This window comes from Bos grunniens, chromosome 5 (genome assembly GCF_055505025.1).
Source record: "Bos grunniens cultivar Pamir isolate PY7600 chromosome 5, Bosgru_T2T1.0, whole genome shotgun sequence".
Classification (NCBI taxonomy): Eukaryota; Metazoa; Chordata; class Mammalia; order Artiodactyla; family Bovidae; genus Bos; species Bos grunniens.
Genome location: NC_141169.1, coordinates 45,822,022 through 45,839,088, shown reverse-complemented (window position 1 = coordinate 45,839,088; position 17,067 = coordinate 45,822,022). Strand labels below are relative to the sequence as shown.

General features: G+C 39.7%; 1 protein-coding gene across 5 annotated transcripts in view; it reads left to right on the top strand.

Annotated features, from left to right (window-relative positions):
- NUP107 (nucleoporin 107) overlaps positions 1-6,106 on the top strand; it is a 48,067-nt gene extending 41,961 nt beyond the window's left edge. For all 5 annotated transcript variants that reach the window (XR_015163807.1, XR_015163806.1, XM_086400085.1 and 2 more), the window contains 2 exons: positions 5,014-5,181; positions 5,775-6,106. Coding sequence is in view for 3 of the 5 variants with exons in the window: in XM_086400085.1 (XP_086256211.1) it covers positions 5,014-5,181; positions 5,775-5,882 (276 nt within the window). In the remaining 2 variants the exon portion in view is untranslated. The remainder of the gene's footprint in view (positions 1-5,013; positions 5,182-5,774) is intronic.
- Positions 6,107-17,067: the final 10,961 nt, after the last annotated feature.

Below are 17,067 nucleotides of genomic sequence, written 5' to 3'. Positions count from 1 at the left end.
CATTAACTGCACTGTGACTATATTAGAAAAAAATTCTCTTTGTTAGGAAATAAACTCTGAAACATTTAGATGTAATGGAACATGATTATGCAACTTGCCCTCAAAGGGTTTAAAAAAAAGAAAGTGTGTTTATAGATGCACACACACAAGCAAATCATAAAGTAGACAGGGTAAAGATTGAGCAAAGCAGGGTAAAGGGTATTGAGATATTCTTTGTACTGTTGTTGTAATTTAGTTTGTTTGAAATGATTTTCAATTAAAAATTTGTTTTAGATACTAAAAAAGAAATACTGGGTTTCACCTCCACAGATTCTGGTTTAATTGGTCTGAAGTAGGGCTGGGCTTTAAAAAAAAAAAGTTTAAATTACCTGGAAAGCGTTGATGTGTAGCCTAGGTTGAGAATCAGTTACAGAAGTACTAAATGCCAAAAAAAAAAAAAAAAAGCACAGATGAAGTATTTTGTGACTTCAGGAAAAGAAAAGGCTGCTTCTACCCAGAAGAGATCTGGACAGAATGCTTAAAAGGTATAGCATTTGACTGAACCTTGAATGAGGGGTAGATTTGGATGAGTAGAAGTGGGCGAAAGGAAGAATGCTGGAAGTAATAACATTGTGAGGGAAAGGTATTGAGGCTCGCTCCTGGGGCGTGACAGAAACGGTGCATTATTATAAATGCTAGATTCTTGGATAACCTTATTTTGAATAGAAAAATCCTAAGAGTGTCTTTGGTATCTTTCCTTCTGCATTCCCTGAATCCTAATATAGTCACTTCTTTTTTATTGTTTGTTTTGTTTTTTGCTACTACACTTTTTCTCACTTTACTGGCTTCCATTTTCTGGCCAGAAGCAAAACATTAAGGACAGCTTGCTGTTTAAATGGCAACCTACTCCAGTATTCTTGCCTGGAGAATCTCAGAGACGGGGGAGCCTGGTGGGCTGCCGTCTATGGGGTCACACAGAGTCGGACACGACTGAAGTGACTTAGCAGCAGCAGCAGCTGTTTAAATACTAAAAAATACTAAAGCTTCCCAGGTAAATTAAATACTAAAGCTTCTTAGGCAATTTAATTAAAAAAAAAAAAAGGCCAGCCCTACTTCAGACCAATTAAACCAGAATCTATGGAGGTGAAACCCAGTATTTCTTTTTTAGTTTACTACTACTGTTTGCTACTAATGATCTTAAAAGTCTCCACATCTTATATATAAATTCATAATAGAACCCTGCTAACTTCATAGTTTTGAACCATTTTATGTGTGTGGGGGGGTTCTTTTTATTATTTCATTAATTCATTAATTTATTTTTTACTGTGCTGGGTCTTCATAGTTGCACGGGCTTTTCTCTAGTTTCGGCGAGCAGGGCCACTCCCTAGTTATGCATTAGCTTCTCACTGCAGTGGCTTCTCTACTGGGGAGCACAGGTTCTAGGTGTATGGGCTCCTTAGTTGCGGCACACAGACTCAGCTGCTCATGGCATGTGGGACCTTCCTGGACCAGGGACCAAAACCCTTGTCTCCTGCACTGGCAGGCGGACTCCTCACCATTGAGCTATCAAGGAAGTACAATAGTTTTGAATCTTTAGCAGGTTCCTTAATGTTAAACTTTTCTCTCCTGATTTATGTTGGTGCTCATGAAGATAAAATGTTAATGTTGCAAAATGCTATCGGTATTTAAGGTTTGAAAAGACTCAGTGCCTTATTTATGCATAAATATTTATACTTATGTATTTGTTATTCTAAGAATTGATCTTAGATAGTGAAAGTCACAGAACAGACACTTTGGAATATTTTTAAAATGGAGTTGGAATGGAAAATTATGAATGATACCATTTTGTTTACAAATATTTTTAAATCAACATTCTGTGTCAGTCACTTCTTCAAATCTAATCCAAACAAGAAGTGATTTCTTGAACTAATTATAAAGGATGATATTTTGAGTTGAGTTTAGCTTAATACTCTTACATATTCAGTGAAGCAGAAAATTATTCAGGGCTCCTGCTAGCACTTACATAACTTGTATAAGGATTAGGAAATGGTACCCACTCTCTTACATAGATAGATTTCATGTCAAGTGCACATGACCTGTAGAATGGAGCACGGATTAGATTTCAGCGGCCACTCCTTTACTGTCCAGCACCACTGTGCAAGGCGCAGCTGTTCAACAAAGCCCTGACCTGATATGCTGGCTCTTACATCTGCACCTCACTTTTTACATAACTGCAGAATGGTCCCATTCATGTTGGAGGCTGGTGGCACACAGGGATGGCAGAGCAAATGGAGCAGGCAGGCCATCTCTATCTAGTCTTCACCACCTCTGCCTCAACCACATTCTGGTTGAAGTGTCAGCTGTCTTTGCCTTGCTTCCACTCTTCTGTATGCAGCCCCTTTGTATAGTATTTTCTTTTAAAATCAAAGAGATACTACTCTCCTACTCTGATCCTTCTGATGGCTTCCCATTACACTTTGAATAAAAACCAAAGTTCTTTTCTTGACCAACAAAGTCACACATACACTGGTCCTGACTGCCTCCCCAGTCTTTGTATCCTATTCTTCTCCCCTCATTTGTTCTAACTTTCCGGCCTCTTTGCTGTTCTGCTTATAATGCTCTTTCCCTGAGATATCTGCACGGATGACTTCCTTACTTCCTTAGCAGCGTACTCCAGAGACCCTGCTGCAGCCCTGCCCCCTGTCCTCAATAGGATACATACGTATATATACATATCAACACATCCCAGTTAATGATCTTTTCTCACATATAAGGCACTGTACATCCCTGATGGAAAGAATCTTTTTTTTTTTAATACATATTTACAGGATTTTTCAAAGCTTTTGTTCATTTCAGATGAGAAAAATATCATAGGTAGTAGCAGAGCAATTTGTTGTTTTCCTTGAGGGAGACTGCTGGGCCCATCAGGCATGATTCTGGATACTTGATGGCAACCAGTCTGCTGGTGTGGGAGTCCCCTGCAGTCAGCAGAAGAGATCACACCCTAATACTTGGCAGCAACAGGATTTAGGAGAGGCAGGTGCCAGAATCCATCCTGTGAGACCAGGTTATCAAAAAGCCAGCTGCTCCTTCAGTTGGTAAGAGATCTGGGAGCCCCAGGTACTTTGCCTCTTCAGCACAGGGGAAGGAGTATATTGGAGCACAAATGGCATGACCCAAAAGGCAGCAGTCCTCTCAGCCTTACCTAGGCGCCAGGTGGGACTCACCAGTGTGAATTACGAGTGAGGCCTCGAGGTGTTTTAAATCTACCTCTGAAGGGAATGAGTGCTTATTTGAGAAAATAAATGAAGGTGCTTTCCCTTTTAAAGCTAAGAAAATACAAAGCACGCATTTTGATATTTGCTTCCATGTATCTGTATCTCAAAACAGAACAAAAAGATTGATAGTAATTTTTCCTATGCATAGAAACCTGACGTACGTCAACGTTATTCTTTGGTATAATTTCCAGATTACATTCTGTTGCTTCACACTTCTACTTACATCTACCTTCGAAAAATGTTTTAACAATTTAATATCTCATGTGAACATATTTTTAATGATGAATATAATTGTCATAAGGAAAAAATTTAATTAAGTATCTTATTAGGCTTTTCAAAGGAGCAGTTGTTATTTTTGCTTGTCCCGTTTTCTTTCACACTATTACACAGGACTTCTCTGGTAGCTCAGCTGGTAAAGAATCTGCCTGCAATGCAGGCTGACCCCAGTTCGATTCCTGGGTTGGGAAGACCCCCTGGAAAAGGGATAGGCTACCCACTCCAGTATTTTTGGGCTTTCCTGGTGGCTCAGACGGTAAAGAATCCGCCTGCAATGTGAGAGACCTGGTTCAATGTGTGGGTTGGAAAGATCCCCTGGAGGAGGGCATGGCAACTCACTCCAGTATTATTGCCTGGAGAATCCCCATGGACAGAGGAGCTTGGTGGGCTAGAGTCGAACATTACTGAGCAACTAAGCACAGCACACAACATATGATACATGTTACCTTTTTTGTCTTGCCTAGCTTGCAGGATCTCAGTTCCTCAAGCAGGAACTGAACCCAGGCCATAGCAGTGAAAGCCCAGAATCCAAATCCCTGACTAGGCCACCAGGAAACTCCTTATGTTTGTTTTACACTTAGTCCTATGGATTTCCTTTCAAGTTTTAAGATTATTTCAGAATTGGGGTACCTTTTTATTATTTAAATTCTTTTACTTTTCAACTTTGTTATAAGAAAATGTAGTGAACATAAGAGGTCTATTCTTTTTTCTGTACTCTTGAGTGTCTACAAAACTTTTTAGAAAGATCCCTGTATACTTATAAAGAAATGCTCATTGTTTTCTCTACAGTAAGTTTTCTCATATATGTTAGTTCTGTCCCATTCACTGTATTATTCAAATCTTTGCATTCTTTTAATTTTTCTATTTTTATAAAATTATACAGAAGCATCATAAATTCATTCTAAGTATTAAAAAAAAATATTTGCAGTGAAGTTGTCCTCCCTGTGCACCTCTCCCCTCATCCTGACCCTTCTTCCCAGCAGGAATCACAGGGTATGAAATGCCCTTTCAGACTGCCCAATATCTGCCTCTGTTTCCTTCTATGTATATCCAGGGGAATAGTTACTATTTTCTATTCTGATTTTTGCTCTAGTCTTAACGTTTTTCCTTTTATGTAGATGTTTATTTAAGACATAGTAAATACAGTTTCAGAAGCATTTTGTTTTCATTATCAGACTTGTGACTCCTCTGAAGTGTATTTTGTTCATCTTCATGGTTTTTGCCAAAAAATCGTGTCTACTCGATACTGTGATTGAAACCTTACCTTGGGAATATGTTTGTGGTCCGGTGGTTAGGACCCCAAGCTTCCACTGCAGGGAGCACAGGTTTGATCCTTGGTCAGGAAATTAATATCCCACAAGTCGAGTGGTACGGCCAAAAAAAAAAACAACAAGCCTTGCCTTGTTTTATTTTTAATGGGCCTAATAAGCTTTACAGAAACTCTTTAGCTTCTACTTGTTGCATTTTGGTTTGTGTGTAGGATGCTGAGGAAGACCATGAAAGAATACATCAAATGGTTTTACTGAGAAAGCTTTGTCTGCCAATGTTGTGTTTTCTGCTTCACACCATACTGCATAGTACCGGTCAGTATCAGGAATGCCTGCAGTTAGCAGATATGGTGTCCTCTGAGCGCCACAAACTGTATCTGGTAAGTTCCAGAGTGTTTGCACTTTAAAATTTTAATGATTTGATGTCCTTTGTAGTAATATTTGGGGCGTCCCAGGTAGCATTAGTGGTAAAGATCCCACCTGTCAGTGCAGGAGACACAGGGACTCGGGTTTAATCTCTGAGTCAGGAAGATCCCCTGGACGAGCACATGGCAACCCACTCCAGTATTCTTGCCTGAGAATCCCCATGGACAGAGGGGCCTGGTGGGCTACAGTGTATAAGGTTGCAAAAAGTTGGAGAAGACTGAAGTGACTTAGCATGCACGCACGTAGTAATATTTAATTTTCTGAGATGTATATATTCTTTAAGTGTTCTTAGATTTTCTTAAAGTAATGATCCAGTTTTAATGTTTGTGCTTTTTAATATGGAATATGTTTACATATCTAAGCAGTTAGAAGTATATTGACTGGCCCAGAGAAGTAGCTTTGAGCTATGCTAGTATAATGACCTCCGGCTACATAAATCTTAAAGAGGAATTTCTTCTTGAATTAAGCTAATCAGGTTGGTTAGGTGACTATAAATTTACACTCTTCTTTGTTCTCATTCTTAACATTTTTTCTGTTTTAAAAACAGGTGTTTTCTAAGGAAGAATTAAGGAAATTGCTACAGAAGTTAAGAGAATCCTCTCTAATGCTCCTCGACCAGGGCCTTGATCCATTAGGATATGAAATTCAGTCATGATTCATTCATTCTTTGTAGTCTAGATAATTTCCATGATAAATGGAGTTTTTTTGTAAAATATATGTATTTATAATTACTGGGTTTTTTCTTTTGCATTATCATGGGGAAAATGTAAAATTTAGGCATTGAATTTTGTACTTTTAAGAATATTATGGTGAGACTTTGAAAATTTAATGTATTATATAATTTCCCTGTTTATTAATAAAACTATATAAAAATTAAAATTTTTGTTCATATGAATTCCAGGAATGCCCCTCTATGGTGTAATAAGTTAAATTTTCTATTCTACTTTTTCCCTGTGATCATAAGTACTCTGAAATCTTAAAATTATAAAAATAGAAAGTCCTGATACATTTTTAAGCCAGATACATAATTCCTCATCATAAAATTTAGTGTTTTTTAACTATTACAATTAGGTGAACAAAGCAAGAATGTTTTCTAAAATAATATTATGCTGTTATTTTACTTTGAAGCCGCTTCTAGTTTATTAATTCTCATTCAGTAAACCTGATCTCATAAGTTGCAGCATGTAAAGACTTAGCATCTATCTGGTACACAGCAAACACTGAATACATTGGGGACTATAAAATGAGTAAGATCTTATCTAGCCCTTCTAGGAGGGGAAATACAATAAATATGTCTTTTAAATGCCATTTAAAAATACAAGTAATCTGAGTAGGAAGGAGCTATTTCCAGCTAAGAGATTTGTGAGGAAGTAGTATTTGAGCTGGAGTCTGGGTAATGCATTGAATTTGCAAAGACAGAGATCAAGAAAGGTAAGGCATTACAAGTTTAAGAAATCAGTATGAGCAAGGCCTGCAAATGATGAGTGCATTTTTGTGAATCAGCATGTGCGCCAAATTGACTAGCATGTAGCACTCATAAATAGGAGATTAACTAAAAGGGAGAATGTGACTCTTAAGAGGAAACGAGATGTAGAGTAGCAGCTCCCAAAGCTGGTTGATCATCTGACTCGTCTGGTGAGTTTCTTATATGTATTTACAGATGCTGTCCCAAGAGCCTAGGATGGGATTCATAGAATTTGTATTTGGCGTAAATATAATACACCATAAGTGATCTAAGTTCAGGACATCCTGGCTTAAATCAGAGATGGGTATTGATCCTTCTGTGTCCAAGGCAAACGGCAGGAGTTGACCATGAAACTGGCCTGGCATCACTTGGGAAGAGGTGTAGAGATTTCAGACTCTGCCTGAAGTTTTGATTTATGCTAGTTCAAGTGTTCTAAAGATGAATTGTTTACCTAACAAAACCTCTTTAATTCTTTTACCTCAGTAGAGCAGTATGAACTGACGTGAAAGTGTGAATCTAACAAAGTGTGTACCGGATTTTATTCAGAAAACTACAAAATGCTAATGAAACCAAAGGAGCAAAATAAGTGTGGAGAGATATGTTTATTAATTGGAGATTCAACATAGTAAAAATTTTAATTCTCCCCATGTTGGTATACAGGTTTAACACAATTCCTATGAAATTCTAGCATGAGACAGAGTATGCAAATTGGTATGGTGAAATTAATGCTAATTTTCTTAGGTGTGATACTGGTATTGTGGCTGGGTAGGAGAGTGTTCTGGGTAGGAAACATACTGAAATATTTAGAAGTGAAAGGTCATGAAGTCTGTACTTTACTTTGAAATGGTTTAGCTTTAAGATAAAAGTCTACATAGATAAAGCAAATAGGAAAAAAGGTTAACCAGTGAATCTATGGGAAGGGCACAAGATTTAAATTTGTCCAAATAAAAAATTGGGGTAGAGTTTAGTAAATTATGAAGAAAACAACTGAATATCTGTATGGGAAATAGTCAGCCTTGACCCTTAGTTGATATTGTACACAAAAATTAGTTAGAGGTAGATTATAAACCTGAATAAAAACACTAAAACTGTAAAACTTTTAAGAAAAATGGAGAATATCTTTGAAACCTAGAGGGTAGGTAAAGTTTTACTATACAACAGACAGAAAGCAGTTACATTAAGGAAAAAGATTGATTACTTAGACTTCATCAAAATACAAAATTTAGCTCAGATATGCAGATGATACCACTTTAATGGCAGAAAGTAAAGAGGAACTAAAGAGCCTCTTGATAAACATGAAAGAGGAAAGTGAAAAACTGGCTTAAAACTCAGCATTCAGAAAAGGAAGATCATGGCATCGGATCCCCTCATGGCAAATAGATGAGGAAAAAGTGGAAACAGTGACAGATTTAATTTTCCTGGGCTCCAAAACCACTGCGGATGGTGACCGCAGCCATGAAATTAAAAGATGTTTGCTTATTGGAAGAAAAACTCTGACAAGCCTAGACAGTGTATTAAAAAGCAGAGACATCACTTTGCCAACAAAGATGGATATAGTCAAAGCTGAGGTTTTTCCAGTAGTCATGTTTGGATGTGAGAGTTGGACCATAAAGAAGACTGCTGAAGAATTGATGCCTTTCAAATACGGTGTTGGAATAGATTCTTGGGAGTCCCTTGGACAGCAAGGAGATCCAACCAGTCAATCCTAAAGGGCGTCAGCCCTGAATATTCATTGAAGGACTGATGCTGAAGCGGAAACTCCCAATACTTTGGCACCTGAGGCAAAGAGCCCACTCAATGGAAAAAAATCTTGATGCTGGGAAAGACTGACGGCAACAGAAGGGGGCGACAGAGGGTGAGATATTTGGGTGGCATCACTGACAATGGGCATGAGTTAGAGTAAACTCTGGGAGATAGTGAAGGACAGGGAGGCCTGGCATACTGCAGTCCACCAGGGCACAAAGAGTTGGACATGACTTAGTGGCTGAACAACAACAATACTCTTAAAATACCATTAAGAAAATATAAGGCACAAAGTGCGAGAAAATATTTGCCAAAGGATAACTGGCCAAAAAAAAAACTAGTTTCCAGAATATATAAAGAACTCGTGCAACTCAGGGCAATTTCCTGTCGGTCTCAGTAGTTAGGGCTCTGCGCTTCTATTTCAGGGGGCTTGGGTTAGATCTCTGGTGGAGGAACTAAGATCCTACACACCTTGCATCGAGGCCAAAAAAAATAAAGGAACAGTTAAGTCCCTCAGTCGTATCCGACTCTTTACGACCCCATGAATTGCAGCACGCCAGGCCTGCCTGTCCATCACAAACTCCCGGAGTTTACTCAAACTCATGTCCATTGAGTCGGTAATGCCATCCAACCATCTCATCCTCTGTCATTCCCTTCTCCTCCTGCCCCCAATCCCTCCCAGCATCAGGGTCTTTTCCAATGAGTCAACTCTTCGCATGAGGTGGCCAAAGTATTGGAGTTTCAGCTTCAGCATCAGTTGGTCATATTGAAAGTTGGTCATAACTTTCCTTCCAAGGAGTAAGCGTCTTTTAATTTCATGGCTGCAATCACCATCTGCAGTGATTTTGGAGCCCAAAAAATGAAGTCTGGCATTGCTTCCAGTGTTTCCCCATCTATTTCCCATGAAGTGATGGGACCAGATGCCATGATCTACGTTTTCTGAATGTTGAGCTTTAAGCCAACTTCTTCATTCTCCTCTTTCACTTTCATCAAAAGGCTTTTTAGTTCCTCTTCACTTTCTGCCATAAGGATGGTGTTATCTGCATATCTGCATATAAGTTAAATAAGCAGGGTGACAATATACAGCCTTGCTGCTGCTCCTGCTGCTGCTAAGTCGCTTCAGTCGTGTCCCACTCTGTGCGATCCCACCAGGGGTGGTGTAAGCCCACCAGGCTTCCCCATCCCTGGGATTCTCCAGGCAAGAACACTGGAGTGGGTTGCCATTTCCTTCTCCAGTGCGTGAAAGTGAAAAGTGAAAGTGAAGTTGCTCAGTCGTGTCCGACTCTTATCGACCCCATGGACTACAGCCTACCAGGCTCCTCCTTCCATGGGATTTTCCAGGCAAAAGTACTGGAGTGGGGTGCCATTGCCTTCTCGAATACAGCCTTGACATACTCCTTTTCCTACTTGGAGCCAGTCTGTTGTTCCATGTCCAATTCTAACTGTTGCTTCCTGACCTGCATACAAATTTTTCAAGAGGCAGATCAGGTGGTCTGGTATTCCCATCTCTTTCAGAATTTTCCAGTTTATTGTGATCCATACAGTCAAAGGCTTTGGCATACTCAATAAAGCAGAAATAGATGTTTTTCTGGAACTCTCGTTTTTTCCATGATCCAGCGGATGTTGGCAATTTGATCTCTGGTCCTCTGCCTTTTCTAAAACCAGCTTGAACATCTGGAAGTTCACGGTTCATGTATTGCTGAAGCCTGGCTTGGAGAATTTTGAGCATTACTTTACTAGCGTGTGAGATGAGTGCAATTGTGCGGTAGTTTGAGCATTCTTTGACATTGCCTTTCTTTGGGGTTGGAATGAAAACTGACCTTTTCCAGTCCTGTGGCCACTGCTGAGTTTTCCAAATTTGCTGGCATATTGAGTGCAGCACTTTCACAGCATCATCTTTCAGGATTTGGAATAGCTCAACTGGAATTCTATCACCTCCACTAGCTTTGTTCGTAGTGATGCTTTCTAAGGCCCACTTGACTTCACATTCCAGGATGTCTGGCTCTAGGTCAGTGATCACACTATCGTGATTATCTGGGTTGTGAAGATCTTCTTTGTACAGTTCTTCTGTGTGTTCTTGCCATCTCTTCCTAATATCTTCTGCTTCTGTTAGGTCCATACCATTTCTGTCCTTTATCGAACCCATCTTTGCGTGAAATGTTCCTTTGGTATCTCTAATTTTCTTGAAGAGATCTCTAGTCTTTCCCATTCTATTGTTTTCCTCTATTTCTCTGCATTGATAGCTGAGGAAGGCTTTCTTATCTTTCCTCGATATTCTTTGGAACTCTGCATTCAGATGCTTATATCTTTCTTTTTCTCCTCTGCTTTTTGCATCTCTTCTTTTCACAGCTATTTGTAAGGCCTCCTCAGACAGCCATTTTGCTTTTTTGCATTTCTTTTCCATGGGGATGGTCTTGATCCTTGTCTCCTGTACAATGTCACGAACCTCCGTCCATAGTTCATCAGGCACTCTATCAGATCTAGTCCCTTAAATCTATTTGTCACTTCTACTGTATAATCATAAGGGATTTGATTTAGGTCATTTAATATTACAAAGACAAAAAAAAAAAAAAAGTAAATACTAGAACAGATGATTCTTAAAGGAGGACAAATACCTAACCAGTGTACCCATGAAAAATGCTCAGTGGTGAACACAGATTAAAACCATAAGATGTTACTACACATCCATCAGAATGGCTAAAATCAAAAAGACTAACAACGAAATGCATGGGAAGATGTGGAGTAACTTACTTGGACACAGTAAAATGGGTAGTCTTTGGGGGAATGTTTTGACTATTATAATCACCTACTCTTTAACCTAGAAATTTCATGCCAACATATTTACATGAGAAAAACGAAAATAAATTCCACAAAAAGACCTGTACAAAATATTCATAGCAGCATTATTTATAATAGCCTCAGACTGGAAACCCAAATGCCTATCAATAGGAGAATGACTAAACAAAGGAGTACTACTCAGCAACGTGAAAAGGAAAGAATTGATCTATCCAGCAAAACCTAGCCACAAATAGTAAATAATATATGATAATTTATATGAAGTTCTAAAACAGTCAAAACTATCCTAAGGTGAAGAAAAATTAGAACACTGATTTCCTCTTTGGTGTGTGGTAGGGACTTTCTAGGGAATTTGTGTGGTGGTGGAAATGTTCTATACCTTGAAAGGGGTGTGGATCACAAAGTGAATCCAAGTGTCAAAAACTGCATAATATAAGATTTGTGCATTTGAATGAATGTAAATTGGCTGTTTAAAAATTAAATGTGGGAGTGGGTATACAAGAAACAAAAATGGCAGTTAGTGAAGCCAGGAGATGGGTACAGGAAGGTTCACCATACTATTTTAATTTTGCATATGTTTGGAATTTTTCATAATGAAAAGGAGGGGAAATAGGCTGAAAGCCATAGAAATTTGGGTTTGAATCTATTCAACCCCAAAGAAAGGCAATGCCAAAGAATGCTCAAACTACCGCACAATTGCACTCATCCCACATGCTAGTAAAGTAATGCTCAAAATTCTCCAAGCCAGGCTTCAGCAATATGTGAACCATGAACTTCCAGATGTTCAAGCTGGTTTTAGAAAAGGCAGAGGACCAGAGATCAAATTGCCAACATCCGCTGGATCATCTAAAAAACAAGAGAGTTCCAGAAAAACATCTATTTCTGCTTTATTGACTATGCCAAAGCCTTTGACTGTGTGGATCACAATAAACTGGAAAATTCTGAAAGAGATGGGAATACCAGACCACCTGACTTGCCTCTTGAGAAACCTATATGCAGGTCAGGAAGCAACAGTTAGAACTGGACATGGAACAACAGACTGGTTCCAAATAGGAAAAGAAGTACTTCAAGGCTGTATATTGCCACCCTGCTTATTTACCTTACATGCAGAGTACATCATGAGAATCGCTGGGCTGGAAGAAGCACAAGCTGGAATCAAGATTGCCGGGAGAAGTATCAATAACCTCAGATATGCAGATGATACCACCCTTATGGCAGAAAGTGAAGAGGAACTCAAAAGCCTCTTGAAAGAGGAGAGTGAAAAAGTTGGCTTAAAGCTCAACATTCAGAAAACGAAGATCATGGCATCTGGTCCCATCACTTCATGGGAAATAGATGGGGAAACAGTGGAAACAGTGTCAGACTTTATTTTTTTGGGCTCCAAAATCACTGCAGATGGTGATTGCAGCCATGAAATTAAAAGACACTTACTCCTTGGAAGGAAAGTTATGACCAACCTAGATAGCATATTAAAAAAGCAGAGACATTACTTTGCCAGCAAAGGTCCATCTAGTCAAATCTACGGTTTTTCCAGTGGTCATGTATGGATGTGAGAGTTGGACTGTGAAGAAAGCTGAGCCCTGAAGAATTGATGCTTTTGCACTGTGGTGTTGGAGAAGACTCTTCAAAGGTCCCTTGGACTGCAAGGAGATCCAACCAGTCCGTCCTAAAGGAGATCAGTCCTGGGTGTTTATTGGAAGGACTGATGCGGAAGCTGAAACTCCAATATTTTGGCCACCTCATGCGAAGAGTTGACTCATTGGAAAAGACTCTGATGCTGGGAGGGATTGGGGGCAGGAGGAGAAGGGGACGACAGAGAATGAGATGGTTGGATGGCATCACCAACACAATGGACATGGATTTGGGTGGACTCTGGGAGTTGGTGATGGACAGGGAGGCCTGGCGTGCGGTGATTAATGGGGTCGCAAAGAGTCGGACACGACTGAGCAACTGAATTGAACTGAACTCATCTATTCTAGCTGCAACATAACATTCATTACCTCTATTCCAACATCTGTCAATGAGACTAAGGATAATAATCACGTTTCAGGACTGGTAAGGATTAGGGCTCCTGTGCTTTGGTGAAGAAGGTAGAGAAAGCCACTTCACCAACTATTTCAGCCTGGAGATGTACAAAAGTTTTGAAACAATGGGCAACGTGGTGAATGTCAGTAATTGAGGTTAGGCTCATGGATGCCTTGAATCAAGGCAGTTGTAATCCATTAAATATTTTTATATTTTAACCCAAATTTCAGAGTTCATATTTTAACTTCAAATATTCCAAGAGAAATAGAGAAGTGATAAAAATAAAGTTTATCAGTCATGTTAAGATTATTAGTCTAAATCTGTTATCATAAGGAAACAGCGAATTGAGTAGACTAAAAGAAGACAGGCTATCTAAGGCTAGGTTCTTAACTGGGGAGCAAATGAGGGTAAACAGTAAATCACTGCTGAGTTCTGCAATTCAAACTGGAAGAGAGGATGGCAGTATAAACATACAATTGAAAAGGCACACAATTCTAGTACGAATTGGTAGAGTTTGGTGGCATGACAGGAAGAAAAACGTTATCGGGAAGACCCTGTTAGAAAAGTCAGACTTTAGACTTTCCCTAATTAACTTCTCATCTTAATTTGAATCATTTCCTTGGGGGATGACTTCCTCCTGGTTAGATCAGGTTCTCTTAGTACACATTGATAGAACCATGTTTTGTTACTTCTTCAGAACTTTCATTTGTTGTGGTTTATAATTGTATGCCTTCTCTCACTGACATCTATGAGAAAGGGTTTTGTCTGGCTTTACTTGCCAGTATCTCCCAAGTACCAAATACCGTGTGCCTGGCACAAAACAGGTGCTCAATATTTGAATAATTCTGAATTCAAAGAGGAAATGAAAACTGTCAGTCAAACTAAAGGATAAAGGAAAATGAGAATATTACATTGTCCTGAAGATTGTGTGGATCACAATAAACTGTGGAAAATTCTGAAAGAGATGGGAATACCAGACCACCTGATCTGCCTCTTGAGATATCTGTATGCAGGTCAGGAAGCAACAGTTAGAACTGGACATGGAACAACAGACTGGTTCCAAATAGGAAAAGGAGTACGTCAAGGCTGTATATTGTCACCCTGCTTATTTAACTTATATGCAGAGTACATCATGAGAAACGCTGGACTGGAAGAAGCACAAGCTGGAATCAAGATTGCCGGGAGAAATATCAATAACCTCAGATATGCAGATGACACCACCCTTATGGCAGAAGGTGAAGAGGAACTCAAAAGCCTCTTGATGAAAGTGAAAGTGGAGAGAGAAAAAGTTGGCTTAAAGCTCAACATTCAGAAAACGAAGATCATGGCATCCAGTCCCATCACTTCATGGGAAATAGATGGGGAAACAGTGGAAACAGTGTCAGACTTTATTTTTTGGGCTCCAAAACCACTGCAGATGGTGATTGCAGCCATGAAATTAAAAGACACTTACTCCTTGGAAGGAAAGTTATGACCAACCTAGATAGCATATTCAAAAGCAGAGACATTGCCAACAAAGGTCCGTCTAGTGAAGGCTATGGTTTTTCCTGTGGTTATGTATGGATGTGAGAGTTGGACTGTGAAGAAGGCTGAGCACTGAAGAACTGATGCTTTTGAACTGTGGTGTTGGAGAAGACTCTTGAGAGTCCCTTGGACTGCAAGGAGATCCGTCCTGGGATTTCTTTGGAAGGCATGATGATAAAGCTAAAACTCCAGTACTTTGGCCACCTCATGCAAAGAGTGACTCATTGGAAAAGACTCTGATGCTGGGAGGGATTGGGGGCAGGAGGAGAAGGGGACGACAGAAGATGAGGTAGCTGGATGGCATCACTGACTCGATGGACGTGAGTCTGAGTGAACTCCAGGAGTTGGTGATGGACAGGGAGGCTGGCGTGCGGCAATTCATGGGGTTGCAAAGAGTCGGACATGACTGAGTGACTGAACTGAAGACTGTGTGCAAAGCTAGTCTAAAAGAGGAAACTCACAGCTTTACATCTATCTATTTCAGACTTAAATTGAAGAAAGTAGGGAAAACCACTAGACCATTCAGGTATGACCTAAATCAAGTCCCTTATGATTATACAGTGGAAGTGAGAAATAGATTTAAGGGCTGAGATCTGATAGAGTGCCTGATGAACTATGGAATGAGGCTCATGACATTGTACAGGAGACAGGGATCAAGACCATCCCCATAGAAAAGAAATGCAAAAAAGCAAAATGGCTGTCTGGGGAGGCCTTACAAATAGCTGTGAAAAGAAGAGAAGTGAAAAGCAAAGGAGAAAAGGAAAGATATAAACATCTGAATGCAGAGTTCCAAAGAATAGCAAGAAGAGATAAGAAAGCCTTCTTCAGCGATCAATGCAAAGAAATAGAGGAAAACAACAGAATTAGAAAGACTAGGGATCTCTTCAAGAAAATCAGAGATACCAAAGGAACATTTCATGCAAAGATGTGCTCGATAAAGGACAGAAATGGTATGGACCTAACAGAGGCAGAAGATATTAAGAAGAGATGGCAAGAATACACAGAAGAACTGTACAAAAAAGATCTTCATGACGCAGATAATCACGATGGTGTGATCACTGGCCTAGAGCCAGACATCCTGGAATGTGAAGTCAAGTGGGCCTTAGAAAGCATCACTATGAACAAAGCTAGTGGAGGTGATGGCATTCCAGTTGAGCTATTCCAAATTCTAAAAGATGATGCCGTGAAAGTGCTGTACTCAATATGCCAGCAAATTTGGAAAACTCAGCAGTGGCCACAGGACTGGAAAAGGTCAGTTTTCATTCCAACCCCAAAGAAAGGCAATGCCAAAAAGTGCTCAAACTACCACACAATTGCACTCATCTCACACGCTAGTAAAGTAATGCTCAAAATTCTCCAAGCCAGGCTTCAGCAATATGTGAACTGTGAACTTCCTGGTTTTAGAAAAGACAGAGGAACCAGAGATCAAATAGCCAACATCTGCTGGATCATCGAAAAAGCAAGAGAGTTCCAGAAAAACATCTATTTCTGCTTTATTGACTATGCCAAAGCCTTTGACTGTGTGGATCATAATAAACTGTGGAAAATTCTGAAAGAGTTGGGAATACCAGACCACCTGATCTGCCTCTTGAGATATCTGTATGCAGGTCAGGAAGCAACAGTTAGAACTGGACATGGAACAACAGACTGGTTCCAAATAGGAAAAGGAGTTCGTCAAGGCTGTATATTGTCACCCTGTTTATTTAACTTATATGCAGAGTACATCATGAGAAACGCTGGACTGGAAGAAACACAAGCTGGAATCAAGATTGCCAGGAGAAATATCAATAACCTCAGATATGCAGATGATACCACCCTTATGGCAGAAAGTGAAGAGGAACTGAAAAGCCTCTTGATGAAAGTGAAAGTGGAGAGTGAAAAAGTTGGCTTAAAGCTCAACATTCAGAAAATGAAGATCATGGCATCTGGTCCCACCACTTCATGGGAAATAAATGGGGAAACAGTGGAAACAGTGTCAGACTTTATTTTTCTGGGCTCCAAAATCACTACAGATGGTGACTGCAGCCATGAAATTAAAAGATGCTTACTCCTTGGAAGGAAAGTTATGACCAACCTAGATAGCATATTCAAAAGCAGAGACATTACTTTGCCAACAAAGGTTCGTCTAGTCAAGGCTATGATTTTTTCCTGTGGTCATGTATGGATGTGAGAGTTGGACTGTGAAGAAGGCTGTGTGCTGAAGAATTGATGCTTTTGAACTGTGGTGTTGGAGAAGACTCTTGAGAGTCCCTTGGACTGCGAGGAGATCCAACCAGTCCATTCTGAA